We start from the raw sequence: 24,312 nt of genomic DNA, 5'->3' as shown, positions 1-24,312 counted from the left end.
GCCCTGTGGCTGTCAGTGCCAGGAATGGAGAATTAGGAGCTCTTTTTGCACCCTACCAGCTCTGAATAGTAGATCCCAATGACTTATGGGGGCTGAGAAACCCGCTACTTTGTCTTAAATGTTTTACCTACCACAGGGAAATAATTTACAGCAGCCAAAAAAAAAAAAAAAAAAAAAAAAAAAAAAAAAGTATTGAAATGAGAACCCTAAATCTACTTATTAAAAATTATCACTTGAATCTTTGTCTTCTTAAAGCCTCTGAAAACCACCTGTTACAATCCCCTTTGAAACCTATTAATAAAATTCAATGAAATTTCAGGAAAAATCACAAAAAAATTGTTGGAACTCAACAAAATGACTCTGAAATTTATAAGGAACACCAAGAATAACCAAGGCACTTTTGAAGTTCAGAGGGGAAGGTGGACCCCTGCAAGTAATTAAGACAGTGTTTTGTCAGCAAACATAAGAACAGGTCAAGGAAACAGAAGAGAGTCCACAACAGACATAGGTGGATACATACCTTTCTAGAGGCAGCATTCAGATTGGGGGTGAGGGGGCGGGGTGGACATATCTGCAAATGGTCTAGCAACAACTGACAGTCCATATTTTTAAAAATGCAGATGGAATTTGTTTTATCATACGAGGTAGAATCTTAATATGTAGAAGTCCAAAATTGAAACTGAAACATTTTAAAGAAATATATGAGAATATCTTTATGACTTTGGGGTAGGGAATGAATTCTTTTTTTTTTTTTTTTTAAAGATTTTATTTATTTATTCGACAGAGATAGAGACAGCCAGCGAGAGAGGGAACACAAGCAGGGGGAGTGGGAGAGGAAGAAGCAGGCTCATAGCGGAGGAGCCTGATGTGGGGCTCGATCCCATAACGCCAGGATCACGCCCTGAGCCGAAGGCAGACGCTCAACCGCTGTGCCACCCAGGCGCCCCTAGGGAATGAATTCTTAAACAAGGTTCAACAAATACCACAAAGAAGATTGTTAAATTTAACTATGTGCGAGCTTAAATGAGCAGTGGGGAGGGGCAGAGGGAGAGGGAGAGAAAGGGAGAAGCAGGCTCCCTGCTAAGCGAGGATCCCGATTTGGGGCTCAATCCCAGGACCCGGGGATCATGATCTGAGCTGAAGGCAGATGCTTAACCAACTGAGCCACCCAGGTATCCTCCTATAGCTCTTTTACTTGAAGCCTCATTTATTGCTTTGTGGATTTTTATCTAATTTTGTTACTTAAGAGTTCTAGAAGTAATACATGAAAACATTTTTTAGTAGTACAGAAACGTGGTATCTGCCTTTATTCCATAGGCAGCTATTATTAAGAGTCTAGTGGTTCAGGGGCACCTGGGTGGTACAGTTTGGTGGAGCATCTGGCTCCTGATTTAGGTGCAGGTCATGATCTCAAGGTCATGGGATTGAGTTCCGTGTGGGATTCCAAGCCTCCCCCCACTATGCATGCGCACACTCTCTCTCTCTCAAATAAATAAATAAATCTTTTTTTTTTTAAAGAGTCTAGTGGTTCAATGTCTATCCTAGTCTGCTTTCTATGCATGTATGTATAGTATATATTCAAATTTTATTTAGAATAAACTGGGGTGTCTGTGTATAGTATATATATATATATATTCTATATATATATGAATATATATATTCATATATATGAATATATATAAAAATATATACATATATATATGCAAACTTACCCTTTTTGCTTATATTTTAGGAAGTTTTACCATGTCACTTTCCACTTCATTATTTTTTTAAACTGCTACATAGAATTTTCTGATGTAATTATATTATTATTTATTTAACCAGTCCTTTATTGATAGCATTTGAGTTGTTTATCAATAGCACAGCAGAAGTGCTGCTGTAATAAACATCTTTTTTTTTTTAGATTTTATTTATTTATTTGAGAGAGAGTAGGGGGGAGGGGCAGGGAGAAGCAGGCTCCCCACTGAGCCGGGATCCCAGGACCCTGGGATCGTTACCTGAGCTGAAGGCAGACGCTTAAATGACTGAGCCACCCAGGTGCCCTAAGGTAGATTTTTTTCTTCAAGTTTCTGTTGAACTCTTTTTCATAATTATCTTAAGTTTTAAAATGTTGCATACCCTACATTTCTGTTTTCTTCCCTAATCTCAGATTGCTTCATGATGGTTTGGTGTCACTCCAGGTTCAGTAGGGCTCATTTCCACATGATATGGCTGGAAATGTCACCCCACACAAGGAGGGACTCAAACTCACCATGCAGTGTATTTGTAGCACACAGGTCAGTACATGCAGAATTCATAATTGATGATGTTAAAAATCAGCAACCCCTTTGTTACTAAGAATTTGAAAGAGTGTTGGTTCTCTGCATTGGTACCCTGTTGGTCCTACAAAGATGCTGAAGATTTTATTTGACACTTTACCATCATCACATTATGGATAGATTAGAAGCAAAAGATTTAACTTGCTTTTGATCTTCTCCTTTCTGAAATGTTTGTTAAAATGTCACGCTCTGCTGGGCTTAGCTTAACTACTATAATTCTGTAGCATTTCCTTGCCCATATGTTTTAATTCCTGTACGTCTATAAACTATAGCTTGTGTGTAATTACTTTGTGGCATTATGTTTTCTAAGCTATAAGAGAAGCATTACTTTTGCTGTAGCATCTGTAATGCTATAAACGAGGTGAAAAATCAAAGCATATGCAGGTTTTGTGGGGGGAAATGTCCTTTTGCAATGAGAAATGTTGAAAGGATTATTAACATTTCATATCATTCTACAGAGAATGTATATTTATTATGTTGTTGTGGTTTTAAGAAATGTGACGTTAGCATTTGCCCCCAGTGTGATGAGCATGAAAATGAAGCATTTATGTGGTTTATCAGTTGGGTAATTGAGAAGTTTTATCAGCTGGCCTACCACTGCCGTAGTACTTAGTGCGGGGGCTTCTCTGAGGTTGTTTCAAATTAAACTATCAGCAGGCAGTTAACTTTGGAACAGCTGCTGGTCCTGTATTCATTACTTTTTCTCAGAATGGGCATGCGTGGCCACCCATTTCTCAGCACTCCAAGGAGCGTATGAAATGCCCAACCTTTAAATTTTTCATCCTAATTCATTTCTCTCTTTNTTGGGTTAGTTATATTTTATATTCGTTCTTTGTTTTTCTGCAGTGTAATTTAGAAGGCGTTATTTACATAGTTCTACAACATCTATAATAAATGGCCTTTAGTTGAATGAACTTCATATACGTCCTTGTGGATCTCAGTCTGTTCCTAGGTTATGGTTTTACCCCAGCTAATAAATATCCTCATATAGTTGGACTTCAGTTTTTAATTGAAATGTTTTCCCTTAGTGGCACAGCATGTATCACATTTTTCAAGAGCATTGATGAGGACTATAAACCACGAAAGTGTACTAAGTAAGTTAATTCCTGGTAGAATTTTAGTGTACACAAAGTTGCTCAACAGCCACTCAGTAGCCCGGTCACCTCCTGTCTCATTAACAGTTAACTTCTGTTGATCAAAATTCATTCTTGTCCTTCTACATAAAACCCTTCTCAAACCAGAAATCAGGCCTTGTCCAGAAAATGAAATTTCAAGGTTGGGGGCTTCCTTTTTGTTTACGTTCTCCTCTAGATAATAAATCAGGTAATAAGTTTTTGTCACTTCGAATCTTGTTCCAGCTGTAGAGGAGCTCTGCGAAGAGGCAGAGTGAGCTTGCCCACCCTTGTGCAGTACTTCTAACGAAATGCAGCCAAAAGAAGGCAGGCGTGCCCAAGAAGGACTCACACGTGTCTCTCTCTCTCTCTCTCTCTCTCTCTCTCTCTCTCTCTCCTTTAGGAAAGGAGGATTGTTGAGAATCAGTACCCTTTGGAAATTAAGAAAATAAAAAAATAAAAGTCAAGTGTTGGTTATCTGATTGTCTGAATGCTTCAGAGTAGCATTGTTTCTGAAATACAAACATGCCCTCCATTGTAAACTGGTTTCCTGTAGATAATCTTGTCCCTGGCACAGTGCCTTATCCAGGGTTGCGAGCTAGGGATGACAAGCAGGACTTAAAAGTTTATCCCTCTCTATTGCCCCGTAGTTTCTCTTTGGTTAAAGACTCTCTTTAGAAGTTCAAGGAGAAAAAATCCTTATCAGCTGAACTGTACTCTTCAGAATTTTTCCATATGGTGAATTCCAGTCTTTAACACCATTCTTCCCTCCCCCCAATGAAATTGTATTCATTTGTTTTGATTATAAAGCAGAATATGTTCATAACAGAAAATTTGGGAAAAAATAAGTATATAAAAGAAGAAAATCATCTATAATCCCACCTCATAGTTAATCACTATTACATTTTGTTATACTTTTTCTGGTGTGTATCTTTTCAAACAGATACTATAATTTTAACATAGAGGCTCATGAATACAGTGTTCCATAAAATTATTTTTAATGAACATTATATCATGAAAATTTCCCATTTCACTAAACTTATAAATTATGATTAAAAACTTGTACTACAAAGTAATACATTTTTATTTTAGAAAGTTTATTTATTTATTTATTTATTTATTTATTTATTTATTTATTTTCGCTTTTCGAATTTTATTGGTTGCAGGGGAGGGGCCGCCTCCATGTCACCGGGGGTGCTCACAGTTTCTTTAGCCACTCCATGCTTGGGGCCTGGGGGTCCTGGGGGTGGCTGGGCACGTTGGGCATGTTCCCATCGTCTCGGAGGGGCACTGGATAGTTGTAGGGCGTGGCCTGGTTGATCATGGTGGTGTATTTGGTGAAGGGGCTGAGGGTGGGCAGAATTACAGCGAGGCCCCCGATGGTGAAGGACGCGACCAGCACTGGCTCCTTGGCCCAGGCATCCTTGAGGAAGGTGGCGAGTCTACCGGCCATCTTGGTCGCGGCGGCGGCAGCTAGAGAGTTTATTTAAAAAAAATTAAAATTACTCATAGTCCAACCACTGAATGCTAACTTGGTAAATTGGTGGTTCAGTCTTTTTTTCTGTGCATATGTGATTTTTTAAAAAAATGTATATGAATGTAATAATACTGTACATACTATTGTCACAAAACAATAGTTTACAAAAATTTTCCTAGGATATTTTTAATGGTATTCCATCAGGTAGGCATTTCCTTTTGTGAGATATTTTGGTTCTAACTAATTTCTTACTATTATGAACAATGCTGTGGTAAGACTCTTAAACCTGCATTTTTGTGAACCATCACTGCTTAACCCCTTGTGATCAGTTCCTAGCAGTGGAATTAAGAGATCAAAATTAATCGATCAAAAAACATTTCAAGATTTTTCACATGTACTACCGAATTGCTCAGAAAAAGGTTGATTCTCACCAGAGTTAAAGGTCTTCTCTGGCCCTGCATTGTTGTATATGAATCAGAAGAAAATAACCAATAAGAATTTTGCTTTTTTCAATTTAACTCATTTTTCTGTTAGGATACTCAGCTTTGTTAACCATGACCTATTTCTGTAAGCTTTATTTTAGGCCCAAAACAATACTTTCCAAAGGAGTCTTGTACTAATCCTCAGCCTCTGGAGATCCCCTTACCCAGAGCCTTTCAGAGGCTCATCCAAGGACATTCCAGACTCAGGTTACCTGGATTTGAGGTATAGACATCAGTGTTCATATCCGTTGAGCTTGCATTTGAAATTGGGAATGTGTTCAAGTTTGGGGACTCTTTTAGGGTACTCCAAATGAACTTTTAAATATACTTTTTTAGCTGTTTAGGCTCTGTTCATACTGGTAGAATCATTCAGAAAGGCTGTGAAATAGAAGATAACATGTTTGGGTTCACAGGTTTCGCCTGAATTAGAATCCAGCGTCCCCACCTAGGTCCCTTGGGCAGTTTCTTATTTTTCTGTACTTCAGTTTCCTCATCTCTTCATGGGTCTAATAATAATACCTGTTTTCTGGGGTTATTACAATGATTATTTAGTTGCTATAACAGTTGGGGTTTACGCAAAGAAACAGAACCAGTAGGAGATGTGTATTGAGAGATTAATTGCAGATAATTGGCTTGTGTGATTGTGGAGGCTGGCTAGGCAAGTCAGAAATCCACAGAGTAGATTTCGAAGGGCAGGCTGGAACTTAGGTGCATAAGACTGAAGCTGCTATCCATAAGCAGGAGCTTTTCTTTAGAGAAGGCTGCAGTTTGCTCTGAAGGCCGCTCAGCTGAATCAGGCCTACTCAGATTATCTAGGATAATCTCCCCATACTTAGAGTCAACTGATTATGAACTGCAGCCACATTCTCCACAATACCTACACCACAACACGTAAATTAATGTTTGAATAATTGGGGTCTCTAGCCTAGCCTAGCTGACACATAAAATTGGCCATCGCAGTTGCTTTGGACCTCAGTTAAGCAGAAGAAACCCACTTGGATAGGAGTTTCATTTTTCTTTCTGCTTTTCAAGATCAGTGCTCTTCAAGTGTCTCTAACGCAGAATTTCTTTCTGATGGATCTGTTTGATCTGTTTTGTCCTAAGTAACTGTGCAGTTGCATTTTTAGGATCCTATGATTTTTTCTACTGGGGGGTGTCTAGTCATGGCAGGATTCTACCCAGGAACATAACTGATACCTGCATAGATACCTTGACCTGGACAGTATCTGCTCTTGACACCATGGGGTGATAATGCGGTGTAGATAATGTAGTGTGTTTACAGTTCTACCGGCGTGCGCCGGCCCCTCTGAGCACTGCCTCGCAGATGAGGGGTACACACCTGTGAGCGTGTTTCCACATGGCCCCACCCTATTTGGCCATAGCTGTTGGACTTCTGACCTATATGCTGTGATAATCAAGTTGTTTCTCCTGAAATTTTAGACTAAAGACACAGCTGAGAGCCAGGATTTCTGGACCTTGAAAATGACTTAGATTTGGGCTTGGTGGGACATACATACTGATGAATACTGGCATGTATGCTGATGAACAAGCACTGAGTGTCCAACTGTAGCAGGAGATTTGAAGAGTAAAGCAGACATGGTGTGGTCTCAAGAGAGAAAGTAAGGAAAAATGAGAGCTTGTGCAAGAAACTGCCTTGTTTCTAGTGTTGTGTGAAGTTCAGCTCTATTTCCTGTTTGTGGGAATTCCCAAGATACTTGTGTCCTCATGGTTAAAACCTCTTTTATTTAATTTGAGTTTAAAGGCAGTTCAGTTTCTTTTAATCTCACAGGATAATCTAATACCGTTAGAAGAAATAACAATAACAATATTGTAACTAAGAAACGGAAATTACCTCGTTAGCATACATTTGGCTTTAGGACTATCCCAGATGATAGCCTTGATTTTAGGATTTATTTCCATATAGGTTAGGGTACCATGAATATATTTAAAAAACAGAGCACAGTAGTGCTTTAAAGTATTTATGTACACACCAAATCCCACATAATATGTTGTGGGAAGAGGGAAATGTATTGCTTGTCTTATGAAAACTGACACCCTATCTGTGCCTTAGTGAGTAACAGAGGTCTCTACCATTTTTGTCTTCTTCCACCAGCAAAAGGAAAAACAAAGGATAAAACTCTCTAATACGGGATCTCCTAAAACAACACAAAATACATCCAGATCCGTGAATTTCCAGACATTTGTTTGCATATGCTCCTTGACATGTTATATATTATGAGTAAATCCCAGAAGTGATGAAAGTCTTAATTCGTTTTCTAATATGTTTCAAGACACCTTCTCCCTTCCTCCACTGTTGCTTCTGATTTAAATCTTCCAGCCATGGGACACTCGGTGAAAGAAGGCCAAGTTCTCAAGGTTTCTTGGTAACTAACTAATCCCCAATTCTCACTTACATAAGTGTTTGTATGTGTGTGTGTGATTTTGCCTCAGCATTTGGTTGTAGGTGACCTTTTTGTGAGATAGTGAAGCATAGTAGCTAAGAACTCCGGCTCTGGAGCCAGACTGTCCAAGTTCAAATCAGATCTTGGCTTCATCATTCACAAGTTGTGAGACCTTGGTCATTTAAATTACATAAAACCTTTTTTCCAACCTGTAAATTTGGGATATAAAAGTACCTACTTCTAGGGGTGGATGTGTGAATCAAGTGAGTTGAAAGATATGAGGTATTAGAACAGTGCTCATTTGGGGCGCCTGGGTGGCTCAGTCGTTAGGCTCAGGTCATGATCCCGGGGTCCTGGGAGCGGCCCCTCATTGGGCTCCCTGCTCAGCAGGAGGCCTGCTTCTCCCTCTCCTACTCCCCTGGCTTGTGTTCCCTCTCTTGTTGTCTTTCTCTCTGTCAAATAAATAAATAAAATCTTTAAAAAAACAACAAAAAACAGTGCTGAGGTTAGGTTGGCTGTTGTTATTATCAGAATGGATCTGTTACCAAGTCCAACTCCCTTCACTCCAGTTGGATTAAGTGATTGATTCTTACTAAGTAGAATTGAAATTGGGATCTTGGAGGTTTTTTTTAAGTTTGATATTAAAAAATTTTAGTGTAGTGGGTAGAAGAGATCATCCAGTCCAATAATGTCATATTAGAGATGAGGAAGTTTGCATCAAGTGATGCGATTATGCTCCCAAGTGAGTAGTGGCAGGGCTGAGACTAGACCTCATGCCTCTGAACTCCTCACACAGTCCACTCGCTGTGTCTGACGACTATCAAAGGGATCCTTGGTCCTAAGTCCTTCATTCTTCATGAATTTACTTGTAGCCTTAACCTAACAGATGCTTTCACCTTTCCCCTCTTCTCCCTGGCCTAATACTTGCATAAAAAAGAGACTTGATCTCAGTATTTAAATGAAATACTTACCTTTTATACTTTTAAATAGTGATTGTTGAGAATATAGCCTTCAGATCTCCCATAGATTTGCTCTTCTTAAGCCTCAGGCAAAACCACAACTTGCATTTATGTTAGGCCTGATGTTGGAAGAGTCCTGTCTTAGAGGAATGCAGATTTGATCTCAAACTGATGTATCGGGGGTTTCTGTACAATGACATACTTGAAAGTGGGATTCACTTATATTCAACAAATATTTGTGTGTGATAAGCACTTTGCTAGGCACTGAGATAGTTTATACTAACTCTGGGGAATTGGAACCCTAAAAAATAAGTCTACAGAAATTTCACCCCATCCTGATTTACTTAAACTCTATTAAGGATAGCAGTCTTCATGTCTCCTGAATTTGTCTTCCTTTACTAGCAAATTCTCTTCTTTATAAAATACCACCCCAAGTATTCTTTCTTTATTTGGAACTAGTCAAAGTGGCAAGTCCCATCAATAGGCCTGCTTGACCTTACCTCAGTTTGGACATGACTTTGCCTTGAGAAGAATTGTGTGGGTTTTGACAGTGTTTTTGTTGTTCTGAGGAACAATGCTTGCATTTGGTGTTTATAGTTCAGTGCTCCACCAATTCCTGTAGGAGATCTTTTCTAGTACCTTCTATAATCTCTCACAAATAAAACATGGAGAAGTAGAGTTTACATGATCAGAGTGTTTAAAAACACATATGTAATTGTGACAGATGTCACATATTAGTGTAAGATGTGAACAGTAGGGGAAAGTAGGTGTGGGGTATAAGGAAACTCAACATTTCCATAAATTTTAAACTATTACAAAATTCTACAATTTTAAAAAAGATCCTCCCCCAAAAACATACATACAAAATTACTGTGACAAAATAAGTTGCAGCAATTCAATATTAGCCAAGTGAGCATCTTTCATTCTGCTTCACCAGGTGTATAAGATGAACTGATCGAGGCTGAATTACTTCAGTGAGGTGAAGGTCACTGTTCCTATAGAAAGTCCTAGTTTGAAACCAAACACTTTTGAAATGTTAGAGTTAAAGGAAATACAAGTACAATCTTTATGCTAAACTTTTTTTTTAAAGATTTTATTTATGTATTTGACAGAGATAGAGACAGCCAGCGAGAGAGGGAACACAAGCAGGGGGAGTGGGAGAGGAAGAAGCAGGCTCACAGTGGAGGAGCCCGATGTGGGGCTCGATCCCATAACGCCGGGATCACGCCCTGAGCCAAAGGCAGACGCTTAACCGCTGTGCCACCCAGGCGCCCCTATGCTAAACTTTTAAATCAGGACCGAAGTTACTATTTGAAACATTTTGATATCACAGGAATAAAATGAACACACTGATGATCCCTTCCTAATTACTTCAGCATAACTCTAGGTGGTGCAAAAATCATCTTGTGTTATAGTTTATATGTTTATAAGTCTGGCTCCCCACCAGAAGGCTTATGTTCATTTTTGTATCTCCAGGTTTGATACAGAACAGATGAGGAGTTAATGTTTCTTGATTTGACAGGAGGACTAGAAACATTTAGAAATCTGAGGAGCTCAAGAACTGTATTCCTTTTTGAGGCTACTTGCAAAAATAAATAAATAAATGAGCCAGAGAAAACCTCTCTGATTTGTATTCGTGTGTTGGTTATCTTCACACACTGTTGTCTTCTCAGGCTGCTGAAATCATCTGGTAGCTCTGCTACCCTACCCTACTTCCCAGGATTGTTCCACATCCTGGTGGCAGTGATGGGGGAACGGTTGCTGCTGTTGTTGACTGTCCCTTCAGGGGAATTCCACCCATTCTTTCTGAGACCCTTGGTGTCAGGGTTGTGGCTTGTGGGAATGAGGTAGTATTTGAAGTAGAGTTTGGAAGAATGTCTTAGATGCTAAGCCTACCACCAACAGCTACATTTCTCTTTCCTCTTTTGTTTCCATCTTCTCTTGCTTCCAAATTCCACAGAGAATCCCAGATATCATCTGACTGGGTTCACCTCAGCCCAGAACAGCTGTATATGTCTCCTAGGGAAATTGTGGCCCCAGTTTTAACAGAGTATCTGTCTGGAAGCAAAGTGTGTAACTTTATGACACCAGCTTCAGGTGTTTGGAAAGGCTGTCTTCTCCCTGCCACTTCATTAATAAAATAGGAAGGATGTTTGCTACCTAGATAGGTGGGACCTACAGATAGTACAAATGACTAAATAATGTATCTTCTTTTTCTAAAGTAAGGTTGTTAAGTAAAAGGTTTATCCATCTATTCATCTGCCTGTTTGTCCGACAAACCTGCTTACCTGCCCATCCATCTACCCATATACACATTCATTTCAGTTGATTTCTATTGTTGGGAATTCTCACAACAGGAAGGGCCATGGCCCGGAAACAACTTGGGCATCTTACAGACATTCTTAAGGTGACAGCCATTGGTTGTAGGTGTGAGCAGAATGATCTTGAGTGCCACTAGAAGTTTGATCTAAGTCTGGACCATCATGCCAAGCCAGTTCTGAAAATGCCAACACTGGACAGGCTGTGAGATTTGAGGAGTGACTTTGGCTTGGGTGCTGCAAGGAGATAAATGTTACTATTTGTATCTGCACTGTCTTGCCACTGAGAATCTATTTTATTATTTTTAAAAACTTGGTTATATTTTTACTCTGTCAGTTGTATTTCATTTGAATTGACATTCATGATTCTGTATCCGTGACATGTATTTTAAAGATTCCAGATATCCTTGGGTGTTTCCACATTTCCTAATCTGTATTAAAATTATCCACTTAAAGACAGACTACCTGTTTACTTTCCTGTTTTCTCCGCTTAACTAGACCCGGGGCTCATCTTTTTTACTCCAGTTCCCTGGAACCTAGGAGAATCCCTGGAACATAGAATATACTAAGAGAATAATAGTAAGATCAGTGATTTTTAAATTCTAAATGTTTATGTTCACTTAATTTGATTATTAACTCCTTAGTTTTTTATTTCATGCTGGAACCACTAGAGATCTGTGAAATATGGTTTTCTTTTTGTAAGTTGTTTTGAAGTTACAGGCATGCTACTGTTTGTGCTAGGACGCTGGGACGATGGCGTCTTGATTTCATCTCCTCCTACTATTTCCAGAAGGTGATTGATTATGTGATGGTTTGCATGCAGCTTAATTATTCAAAAGTCATAAATTTGACATGAACCTTTTAAATCTAATTTTCTTAAGTAGTGTCTACACCCAGTGTGGGGCTCAAACCCACAATCCCGAGATGAGGAGTTGTATGCTCCACTGACTGAGCCAGCCAGGCATCCCATGAATCTATTACTTTTTGTTTTGTTTTTTGCTACAGCAAATCTTTTTTTAAAGATAACTTATAAAAACAATAATGTCTATTACATAAAACTTGGAAAATACAGAAAAATAGGTAGATAGCAAATCATAATTCTGTGCCTTTGAGAAATGACTATAGTTGTTAACATTTTGGGCATATGCGGTGGTGTGCTGCTGAATGCCTGACAAGCAGCTCTTTGAGTGTAATTCCCAGTATGAATGTTGGTTGATACTTTTGTTTATGTTAATGAGTAAGATGAAAGTGAGACAACCGAAACATATGTCAGAATTTCCGCTTGTTTGGTTGATGACCTGAGCAACTTCTTTGCGGATTCAGATCATAGTATTCAAATATTGGAAGAATGTTTCCTCAGTGTTTCTGCTATTCATAATGTAACCTCTACAAACAAAACATGCTTTTATGTTGGATCTGCATTAACATTTTCTCCATCACTTTCTTAAATCTAAACAATCAGTAAAATGATAAGCGCTGGTTTGCCAATTTTTGTTTGTAAACACCCCAGCCGTAGACAATTTCAAGCTACGGATATGACACCACTTACGGTGAATTAGAAAGAGTTGCTCCGTAGCACCTCGTTATATAGTATTTCCACCATACAGACGTAATAGGTATAAATAACCTCAAGAGCATAGAGAACAGTAAAATGTAAAATAATTAGGAAATAAGTTTTGAGTATTTATTACGTTTGTTTTTGTGTGACTCGTGAATTGTTAAGTGCCTATAATGTATGTACGTTTATACAGTTTTTAATAATGGCTATGTCTAACAATTGGCCTGCAAAATTTCTGAAAATTTGTCAGCTCTCATAAGCCAGTATGAGCTGGCTTCACAGCACTGGGTAGATAGGTTCTCATTTTTCTTACATAGTAGAAAATAAAAAATACATATATAGAGTACATATTTGTATGTGTATATGTGTGTACATATATGTGTATGTATACACACACATTTAAGGTTTTTTAAAGATTTTTAAAAGAAGGCATTTTTAATCACTTTTTTAAAAATAATGGGCTCATACTAAATATTCGGTTTGGGGATCTGTGTATCTATCTTACAGAAGTAAATTCTCATACCAGTTGTGTCTCTGCCACAGACTGCAGAGCCGTTTCAGCGGGACTGGTGAGAGCAGCTCAATAAAATGCCTCTCGTCTCCAGTGTAAGCGCAGGAGGAGAGAATGAGTGAGAACAGGGGCGGCATAAATCTCCCGTGTGGCAGGTGGTGTATTTCAGAATGTGGCGCCAGTGTGGGCTTCATCCTTCCTCAGGCAGAGTCCTTATCTGGAGAGTGTTTGGAAGCCTTGTTTCCCTCGTCCACATGCAGTGCTCCCTCTTTTGTTCAGCTGGACCCCATTCCTGCGGTTCTGTCCTACTTCCTCTTCTGTCATCTTCTTGTTCCCCTCCTTTCTGCCTCCTCCTGACGCTTACAGGAGGCACACTGTACTCTGTGAGTCTTTTTGAATCCTGTAAATATAGAACGACGTGTTTGAGGGCAGGTGGACTTAGTGCCGACAGTCTTAATGCAGTCGTACCCTTAAATGAAGGTATATCCTCAAGTACATAAATGTATCCTAAAATCTGCTCCTCTGCTCCCCAGCCTGTGCCGGTCTATTGCTGTACCTGTTGGGGAATTTCATATAATTATGTATAGTCATAATTTTAAAAGACTTTAAGGTCCTTTAGCTACCACATATATTGTTGCTGTCCAGTGGTAAAGTTTTCCAGTGGCTTTGCAAAAAATAGATATTTGCTGATGTGCACACTGCTTGCACTCCTTATATAATGGAGAAGTTATTGAATATTTGCAGTAAAAGTTTTCATGCCTACTCACTGTTGAAATTTCTGTTCGAATTACCAGAGAACAAATCCATGTGTTGTTAGAATGAACTCAGCTGTTTGTGTTCTGTCTTACATTCTTGGTCAAAGCCTTTGGCTTTAACAGAAACTCTTTTAAGAACTGCCTCTTTTTGAAGGACTCGGTTAAATGAATTTTTAAAAATTTGCTTCTATTTAAAGAAGAGTATTTAGAGCCCCAAGCCCCTCCTTGCTTCAGCTAAGTAGATCTCTGCCATGTCTATTCTTCGCTGCCAGCAAAGCCTGGTTTTACTCACTGAAGAGGTCTCTGGATTGCAGGATGCCAGGCACAAACCAGAACCCTGCTAACCTCTAACTCTTAAACCTAACCCTAATCCAACCTTGGCTCTAAGCCCTAATACTAACCCTAGATCTGAGACAGCAAAAAGATGTGGTGTATACGTGCAATGGAATATTACTCAACCATAAAGAAATGAGATCTTGCCGTTTGCAATGAAATGGATGGAGCTAAAGAGTATTATGCCAAGTTCAGTAAGTCATCAGAGAAAGACAAAAATACCGTGTGATTTCATTCATATGTGGAATTTAAGAAAGAAAACAAACTAGCAAAGAGGGAAACAGAGAGAGGCAAATCAAGAAACTGACTCTTAACTACAGAGAACACACTGATGGTGACCAGAGGGGAGGTGAGCAGGGGATGGGTGAAATAGGTGATGGGGGTTAAGGAGTATGCTTGTTGTGATGAGCACAGGGTGATGTATGGAAATGCTGAATCACTATATTGTACACTTGAAACTACTACTACACTGTAGATGAACTAACTGGAATTTGAATAAAAACTTCAAAAAATTACTTGTTTTAGTAAAATAAAGGCCTTCTTTAAGGTCTTTAATGTATGAAATTACATTGGTTAGGTTTTGCTGTTTTATGTATGTTTATTGCTTCATTGTTAATTCCTCCACCATTGATTAAGTCGATTCTGCTTTAGATATTACCAAGATTTGATGAAAAGATAGAAATGTAATGCATTTTGTAAAGGGCAAAAGGAAGGGCTTAGCCAACATAATACCTTGATCAGGAGATTACAAAGGTAAGAGATGGGTGGCTACGGCACTCTCCTTTAAAAGATACTGAAAAAAGTTGTTAGTGTTAGAAAAATCTTGTAGCATCCTATAACCTTAATAATTTTTATTATTTTTATTAATAACATTTAAATCTGGCTTTTTAAAACTATCTGCTTTAATATTGTAAATAAAAATAGAGCTAACATTGAAGAAGTAATACCATTTTTAGATTTTAAAGTCAGGGTTTCAAACTGACCTAATTTCTTTCTAACTTGTTGGAAGCATCACTTAGTTAATATTTTGATCAGTTTCAGATGCTTAAAGTATGTATTTGTTTTTGCAATGAAAAACAGCAAACTATCATCCCTTGAGGCAGTGTTATTTTAATCCCATAAAGAATGTAGAAACAGAATCATGTGTCTCACCTTTTTTATTTCTCTGCTGCCTTCTACTAAACCCTCTGATTTTTCATATGTTTTTACATAGTAAGGTTTTATTTTTTATAAGAGAATATTATACTGGGGCATGGACCCTGCCCATAAGATGCTCAGTTTTAATTGAGATGAATTTGGTCTCATTGGAATGCTAAGGTTAAGACATCTTTCCAAATATTCATATACATGCACACATCTTTGTTTTTAACATATTTTGTTGCTAACTCATGTCCAAATATCAGCTGCTTCTAAAACTTTTGAGTTTTAGTGCTGATTTTGATTGCGCATCATCAAGAAATACCAGGTACCTGTGCTATGCGGTTATGTCTTCTAGGTTTCAGTACTGAACAATTCAGAATGGGTCAGGAATGATGTCAAAACAAAACCCAGAAATACTGGTCTATACTAATTGTATCTCCACTAAATAATTAATCCCCCCACTTTTACTTCAATAGATTTATCAGGTTGTATATGGAGTCTAATTCCACTTTTCATCTTTCCATCCTTCCTGCCCTTTCCTGTATCCTTTACATGACCTAAAGTTAAAATAATTTATTAATCAGGTATTGTCATTTTCTTACCCATTTATATGTTTCTTTGATTTTCAGTGTCCTTATAAGGACAGTTAATCTCAGGTAATTTTTAAGTATTAGATTTGTTCATGCATTAGGGAAGTAAAAAGATAACTAAAAGTTATAGCCAGAAATGTAAGAATTAAGAGCTCTTCTCTAACTCTCACATCGAGAGTGTTACCAGGTATGCCTCTGAGTTCACAGCAGCAAGTGTGGGAGGCGGTGTCATTACACTTTCTACATCCCACTATCTTCTATCATTTTGCATCATAGAACCAAGGGAAAACAAAAGTAGATTATGTGTTTTGATGCAAACCAACGTATTGGAATATTTATATATATTTAGTAAAAAACAAACACCATAAAGCAGATGTTTCCAGGTAGGTGAGAGATAAACTAGTAGGTTTTGAGAAACTTTTTCCTTTCTTTTCTCCCTGAGTATTCTTTCATCTTTGGACAGAGGGCTTTTTTACTTATGTTTGTTTCTTACTACATAGGTGTTAGGACTCTGTATATGGACTGTAATGTAGGGAGCATCTGCTTTTAATTTTTCCTTCTGTAGTATGACCAGTGACCCTTTGGGTTTCTGCCAGACTTTCCATGTTCTGATTTCTCTTGCCAGGTAGGGTCCCATGCCAGTCTCATGTCTGTCACGGGACTTTATACCAGGTTTTCCTTGAACGTCCATTAAGGAAGTGTCCAAAGGGATGTGTCAACCTTTTTAGGTGGAAGCTCCAATGCATATAGTTTTGGAAACCAGGATGACAGGTTTTAGACAAGGGTGTGGGTTTTCTATTCTATTCCTTTTTTTTTTTTTTTTTTAAGAACGTCTCTTTACATTCTTTAAAAGTCATTGTTAAATAGGGTATAATTGGATGAGTCAGTTGTTTTTAGAAGACTTGTTCTTTACAGATGATCTAAAATATTATATGGCACAGAATCTGAACATGCCGAAAGGACTTTAAAAATTGCTATAATTTTTAAAATTTGCCATAATTTTTTTTTTAATATAAGGTTTAACAACATTGCAATATGTGCATTGCCTGAGAAGGACTCTATAGTCTAGTAGAGGAAATAACACACCAGAATACTTAATAAAAGGTAAAAAGTGTATGAAAGTCCTGATTTTAAGAAAAACCGAAACGCAGATCGCAAGCTCTTCTCTTGTCTGTAGGCTTCTGATTAGACTATGAACATCTTATGGGCAGGGTCCATGTCCTAGTTGATCTTGTTTCTTTGGTACTTAGCATAATACCTGGAATAGCGTAAGCATTAAATTTCCTGAAAATTAATATTTACTCTTAACAGTTAAGTGAATGCTGTGTTTGGCCAAAAATACAGAAGTAACCAGCTAATGAAACAAAATTTGAAAAATCAGTCTCTGAATATTATTGGGGTGTTTCAAACTGCAGCTGCCTTATATTTGTCTAATATTTTCTTATTCTCCTCTCTTTTTCCTGGCATATAATGGATCCCCTTTTAGAACTATGCTCTCCCGGGACGCCTGGGTGGCTCCGTCGGTTAAGCGTCTGCCTTTGGCTCAGGTCATGATCTTGGGGTTCTGGGATCAAGTCCCACCTCCCTCCGTCTCCTTGCTCAGGAGGGAGCCTGCTTCTCCCTCTTCCTGCCGCTCCCCCTGCTTGTGCGTGTGTGCACTCTCTAACAAATAAATAAAATCTTAAAAAAAAAAAAAAAACAACTATGCTATCTCTTTTTGCCTTTTACTAACAAATAACTTCTAATCATAAAATTTATAAATAAATTTTATGCTATATATCCAGAAAAGAGAGGATTAGGTTTTAGCTCTTTTTGTCTTTCTAGGTTTTCTGTTAAACTCTCTCTACAGATCACTTTAGGTAGACTGTGGAGGAAGTCTATAACCCTAGAAAAAATACATTTTGGTTATTAATACCTTGGTTTATTCAGTAGATGTTTATTGAACACAGTCACACTTCAGATCATTAGTTTTCACCCTTTTTTTGTGTTCACATTTGACGAGGTTAAAGATTCTGTTGTCACGTGTTACAGTAAATACCGCCTTTCTTTGGTACCGAGTAAACATGCCCTATATATGCTCTCGAAATAATTCGTATGTGTTCTACGTCATACACGGTAACCTACTCAGATAAGTTTTTCCTGATTAATATCACTGTATGTTATTGTGTATTATACATGGTATTAAATTTAGCACACCAGTGAAGATTTGGTGCTGCTTATTAGTTGGGAATTACCAGGAGTTTAAATAATAAAGAGACAGGTTCTAAAGAAAGAGTACAATGAAAAGGTGTGATTAGGCAGATTGACCCCTGAAATTCCATTAATCGACACTTGAAGTACAATGTTTGTGGCCAAATTAGGTGCCATGTTGGAGTCTAATGTACCATTTCTTAAGGCAAACCTGGCCACTTTTCCATCTAGTGAGTACCAGATGCTCATCAAGGTGATATTTGCATGAAAAATACCTATTGTTAAATATTAGACCCAGACACTCTTAGCAAAGTGAGCATACAACAAGATGTAACTGGGGATAAAGACCAACAGAACAAAACCAGCCGCAAAATTATTTGGAATTTGCTTATTAAGTAAAGTGTAGGTGGGATTGCCTGTACTATTCAAATTATATTTATTTCTCTCTGTGAGTAGTATTGAGTTCATATGAGTTTAGTGAACACATGATACAGTTCCACTGACTTGCACTATAAAAATAAGTAAAAGAGAGTCTCTCCCTTTGAGAAGTTGGCAGTCTAATTAGGAAGACAAGACATTTGTGTGTAGGGGGGAAAAACAGAGAAAACAAAGAATTGGGAAGGACAGGGCAACATATTCTAATTTTAAATGTACCGTAGTTATTAATAGTAGACTTGAAAGCTTCTTCCAGGATATTTGAACACTTGTGGGATTTTTTTTTTGTTTAATAGAGCTAAAGAAATACGAAGCTCTTTAGAGCTACTTACTGATCACCATGTCCATTTTGTGAAAACCATCATGGAAAGGGTGAGGGAAAGAACTAGAGATCTGTGTTTTCAGTAAGGATAATACAGTGCTCATAAAAGCTTGTCTGTTTTGTTCTCTTGGCTTTGTTACTGCTTCGGCTTGGTAGGAAATAGGTTTATGAGAAGTATGCATTGTGAATCTCAGAAGGGTTGTAGGCAGTAAATAATAATTGCAACTGAAATGCAAATGGTCAGTTATTTGAATTTATAAGGTAGTGTTATGATAACTATAGGGTAACTCAACTGGTGTTGGCAGGATAGCCCCCCAGATTTGGGCTTTATATAATTATGGACTAGACAAAATTGTGTATTGGAAAATAGGGTAGGAAATACAAGTAACATTTTTTGAGACAGTAATACGTGCCAAGCACTGTGCTGTGTATTTTATACAGTGTTTTAATTCAATCTTAGTAACAAGTCAAAAGATAGACATATCTTCATATTACAGATAAAACAATTCCAGCAAATAAGTAAATTGGAAATATGAAAGCAGGTCTCTGGCTGGCTTCAAGTTCTGTATTCTTCCCACTACAGTCATGATGCCCCAGTAGGTACATCATGTATCCTGTTTGCTTTTTCTCTGTCCGCCTCCATATTCTTTATGCTGACAGATATGATTATTAATCGAATTCCTTTTACAGGGGTGCCTGGGTGGCTCGGTTGGTTAAGCATCTGCCTCTTGATTTCGGCTCAGGTCATGATCTTAGGGTCCTGGGATCGAGCTCTGCATTGGGCTCCCCACTTAGTGGGGAGTCTGTCTCCCTCTGCTCCCTCTTCTCTCTCTTTCTCTCAAATAAATAAATAAATCTTTCTTTAGAAAAAACAGGGGGCACGGAAGGCAGAGGAGAAGTAGGCTCCCCACTGAGCAAGGACCCCCGATGGGGACTCGATTCTAGGACCCCAGGATCATGACCTGAGCCAAAGGCAAACACTTAACCGACTGAGCCACCCAGACGCCCCTAAATAAATCTTAAAAAAAAAAAAACCAAAAAACTCATTTTACAAATTTATAATCTGTAAAGTGTGTTAATGAAAGCTCACTTTAATATGTATTGGCTTTATTTGTTCTGAAACTGTGTAAATAAAGGTTGCACATATGATTTGCTTGTCTTAAGACTAAGTAGAAAAATTCCTGGTGTAACTTGGTGTTGTATCATAGAACTTAATTACTATAATTGAGCTGTCAGTGGTGATAAAAAAGTGAAATCAGAACTCTATAACTTTTTCCCTAAAGCTTTTCAGAGTATTAATAGAAATATTTTGTAGTTTTGTTACAGTTTTTAGCTTTAGCAAAAGCCATTCTGGTTGGATCTCAATTATTTTTCTTTACTAATCTTTATTCTCTAATTCTTAAGAAGGAATTCACCCCCTTGCTATATACCCAGTCTTCAAACTGGGGAGGTTCATCAGAGTTTTAGAACTAGTAGGTTAATTTGTGTTCATTAGTTTCAAGTAATACACTATTCTTTTCCATTTTATCAGATTATGATGATGATATTAATTTAGACATTATTAAAATGGCATTATAGCTCTATATTTGTCTCAGTAGCACAATATTATTTACTAACTCATAGTTTCTTCTCCCATTACACAATATTACCTTATCCTAGCAGGTAACATAAGATGATAAAAGTTTGATACACAAGATGAAAACATGGGGTTTGTTATGATGTAACATTATTGCTTTCTGTTCTGAGAAGTAAATCAGGGTTGTCCCAAGGCTTTGTTTATAAAAATATGTGTAAGGTATTTTGGGTTTGGGGTTTTGTTTTTTGAAATGGAGCAAGTCAAGGACTTTTGCTTACTGCAGTCCTAAAATATCTTTTTTCTTTTTTCTTTTTTTTAAGTGCAGGCAATCCTTGATTTATAAACATCTGACTTAGAAAGGGTTTTTTTTTTCTTTTTCTTTTTTTTTTTTTCTTCATAAAATGACTGTGCTTCCATGTTCCGTCAGAGAAAGACTCATTTTTTTCACCTGGTTTAACCAGAGTACCACCCTTCTAAAACTGTTCTTGGTGCTAGAAATTCCTTTTACTTTTTTCTTCTCACCTTCTCATTGCCTTTGTCCTGTTCTTTCACATTCAGCCCCAGTTTTATCCCACTACTGCCACCATCAACTTGGCAACCATTAATGACAGCTTCCTTTGCATCCATATTAATCCTATCACTCTGGTTTGTTGCCACTAACTTAGTGGTTCTCAAGTGAGAGTGATTCTCCCGTCCCCACTACCCGCCCAGAGGACATTTGGCAATGTCTGGAGACATTTTGGATAGTCAGAGCTGGCAGTGAGTGGGAGGAAGTACGCCTTTGGTATCCAGTAGGTAGAGGCCAGGGATGCTGCCAATCATCCTGTCATAACTAGGACAACCCCTCATCCTTAACAGATGCCAGTAGCGCCAAGGATGAGACATTGCAGTAGCTCTATTCAAGCATCAGCTCTGTTTTCTTCAACTCTCCTGGAGCTAAATTTAGACACCCCTCTTCCAAGCTCTTACAATACCTTGTATAACCTTTTTTTCATGTTTGTTTAATCTTTTATTTATTGATCTTACCAACATGACTGCATTCTTCCTGAGGGCAGAAGTTGCTAATTCATTTCGTTGTCCCCAGTTTGTGGTATAATGCCAGGTACACAGTGAGAGCTCCATAGATGAATAATTGCATGCATAACTAAGACACCCCAGACTTCTCCATTGCCTTCCTGGCACTTCCAGAAACCTCCTCTTGCTCACCTCTATCTTCCCCACCTCCACTCATTATTTATCTCATCAAATATTAGTGTCAGTTATATCATCAATATATTTTGTTCCTAAACATGTGGATCAGCGCACAGTCTTAAGAAAGAATACTGGCAGGGCGCTTGGGTGGCTCAGTCATTAAGCATCTGCCTTAGGCTCAGGGCGTGATCCCAGAGTCCTGGGATCGAGCTCCACATTGGGCTCCTTCGCTGGGAGCCTGCTTCTTCCTCTCGCAGTCCCCCTGCTTGTGTTCCCTCTTTCGCTGGCTGTCTCTCTCTCTCTGTCAAATAAATACATAAAATCTAAGAAAGAAAGAAAGAGAGAGAGAGAGAGAGAAAGAATGAATGAATACTGGCACTCCAGGGTTTATTCATAAATGCTTTTTTAAAGTCAGGCATGGCACAAATACCATGGTTGGTACATAAAGACCAGCTGCGGTCAGCAATGCTTGTATGGGGAGATGTCCCCGATAAATTCTTACTTGCTTTTGAGACACTTTGCTGTCATATCCTTGACCCATAGATTCTTGGTGTTTAACCTGGCTGGTGGTGCCTGGCATCAGCACTTACCTTTATAGCATGTTCTCACTTTGACACGGCATTTGACTTCCAGTCCCTTATATCGTACCATGGCTTCTTTATATGCTGTGCTCAAACCACGTTCAGCTGTTTTTACAAAGAATGTATTTTTAACTGTATATTCTGTTGCTTCTGCACAGAGAAGGAGCTCCAGAACCAGATGGGATAATCATGATGGACACTTGCAGGTGTTATTCTGATTTGTGTACCAAACTAGCCAAATCCAACAACTTCATGTACTGGTTTGTGGAAACAGTTTTCCTCATCAAAGAGAGGGGGCAGGGGAAATTATTTAAAACTTGGAAATAAGCTGTTGCTTTGAAAGTTGTATAAATATGTTTTAGGGGACGCCTTGGTGACTCAGTCGGTTGAGTGTCTACCTTTGGCTCAGGTCATGATCCCAGAGTCCTGGGATCAAGTCTCGCTCGGGCTCCTTGGTTGGCCGGGAGCCTGCTTCTCCCTCTCCCTCTGCCTGCTGCTCCCCCTGCTTGTGCTCTGTCTCTCTCTCTCTGACAAATAAATAAAATATTTATAAATAAATAAATGGATGGATGGATGGATGAATAATGAATAAATAAATTTTTTTAGACTCTGTTTCATTATGATAAATAAAACATGATCCAATTGGATTTTCTTAGGTGAGATTAAGAGTGACCATTATGGTTTGCTTTGCTGGTTTTGACAATATCAAAATGTCATACCTAGCAACTTTTGTTTTGTTTTCTCCCGCATCTGCAGAGTCTGGAGGCGACTCCAATGTGAAATTTTTTGGATTCACTTTATTCTTGAGGGTACCTGCCTACCTCTTGAACTTTGTCAAGCATTTAGAAACTTTTCCCCACCCACTCAAGCATGAATTATAGACTTGTGGACTGTAGTCAGATGGGGGTAAATTCACATCTGGTTCTGCCACTTACCGCAGTTATGTGACTGCAGACACAACACCTAACCTCTACGCCTTGTTGTTTTCCATTTGTAAAAAAAAGATCGTGTGTTTGGCACATGTAATAATAAACAGTTTTCATCATTATCTTCATTGCTGAAATCTTACTAGAAATTCATTTCGTTAGGTTAAGCTCTCTTAAGATGCAATTTTCTTTCTTAAAAACACCATAACACTAAGGCTGTGTGCAAACACGGTAGTAGACAGTGACCCTACAGCACAGCCTAAAAAGGGCTTATTTTAGAAGAGTGGGAAGAAAGGATAGAAGGGGACTCTGAACAGCTAGGGGGCACCCCCAGAGGCCTGGAGGAAGATAAGTCATGAGGACTTAGACCTGACACTATCCTGTCTTGACCACAGCTTTTGGTTCTTCTCAGAATCTGAAAGCTGCGTCCCCTGACCCTTCACTTCTCTCCTGCAAGGGTCTTCGTCACATGGCAGGAGTGGTTTTATCTGTCCCACCAAGAAGAAAGGGCAGCGGTACTTGAAGAGCAGAAGGCAGAAGCTCCAGACCAGCTCTGCCGAGGGCCAGGACATGGCTTCATACGTGTAGAAGGGAGTGAAGATGCACTTTGGCAGTCCTTTGTTTTGCCTGGCGGCCTAGGCTCAGGCTCCATCAGAACAACAGAAACCAGAGGAGAGCAGAGTAAATCTCAAAGAAAATAATCTTTAAAAACATAAACGGTTAGGCCTGCTGTGTGATACCACACCCCAACGTGAGAACCTGTCAAGGGTTGTGTGTGTTGTCAGATGCTTTGTGATGTCTCTAAAGATTACAGACATCAACAGTGATAAAGCTGCAATAACAATAGTGTGTACTGAACACACACTTTGTTCCAGGCCCAGTGTAAGATGCTTTAATGGATTTTCCCTCTTACTCTTCACAACAACCTCATGACAGAGTTAAGTTATTACTGATTTTATACATGAGGAAATGAGAAGAAAAGCTAAGTAATTTGCACGAAATCACACCAGCTAGTGTGTGGAGGCAGCAGGAGTACGTATGAACAGTTGGACTTTAGAACCAACTCTTTGAACCACCAGGCTCTGCTGCTTGCACTTCTGATCAGTGGTTCTGTGGCCATGTCTACTGTCCCACAG

General features: G+C 38.6%; 2 protein-coding genes across 5 annotated transcripts in view; one reads left to right on the top strand and one right to left on the bottom strand.

Moving 5' to 3' along the window:
• SH3D19 (SH3 domain containing 19) overlaps window positions 1–24,312 on the top strand; it is a 170,335-nt gene that overhangs the window by 90,175 nt on the left and 55,848 nt on the right. The window lies entirely within an intron of this gene.
• Window positions 4,629–4,896, bottom strand: LOC103658087 (NADH dehydrogenase [ubiquinone] 1 alpha subcomplex subunit 3-like). The gene has a single exon (XM_040626356.1). It carries the CDS (start codon window positions 4,881–4,883, stop codon window positions 4,629–4,631), a length of 255 nt encoding a protein of 84 aa, XP_040482290.1. The 5' UTR covers window positions 4,884–4,896.

This window comes from Ursus maritimus, unplaced genomic scaffold (assembly GCF_017311325.1).
Source record: "Ursus maritimus isolate PB19 unplaced genomic scaffold, ASM1731132v1 scaffold_11, whole genome shotgun sequence".
Classification (NCBI taxonomy): Eukaryota; Metazoa; Chordata; class Mammalia; order Carnivora; family Ursidae; genus Ursus; species Ursus maritimus.
This window is presented reverse-complemented; position numbering and strand designations above follow the sequence as displayed.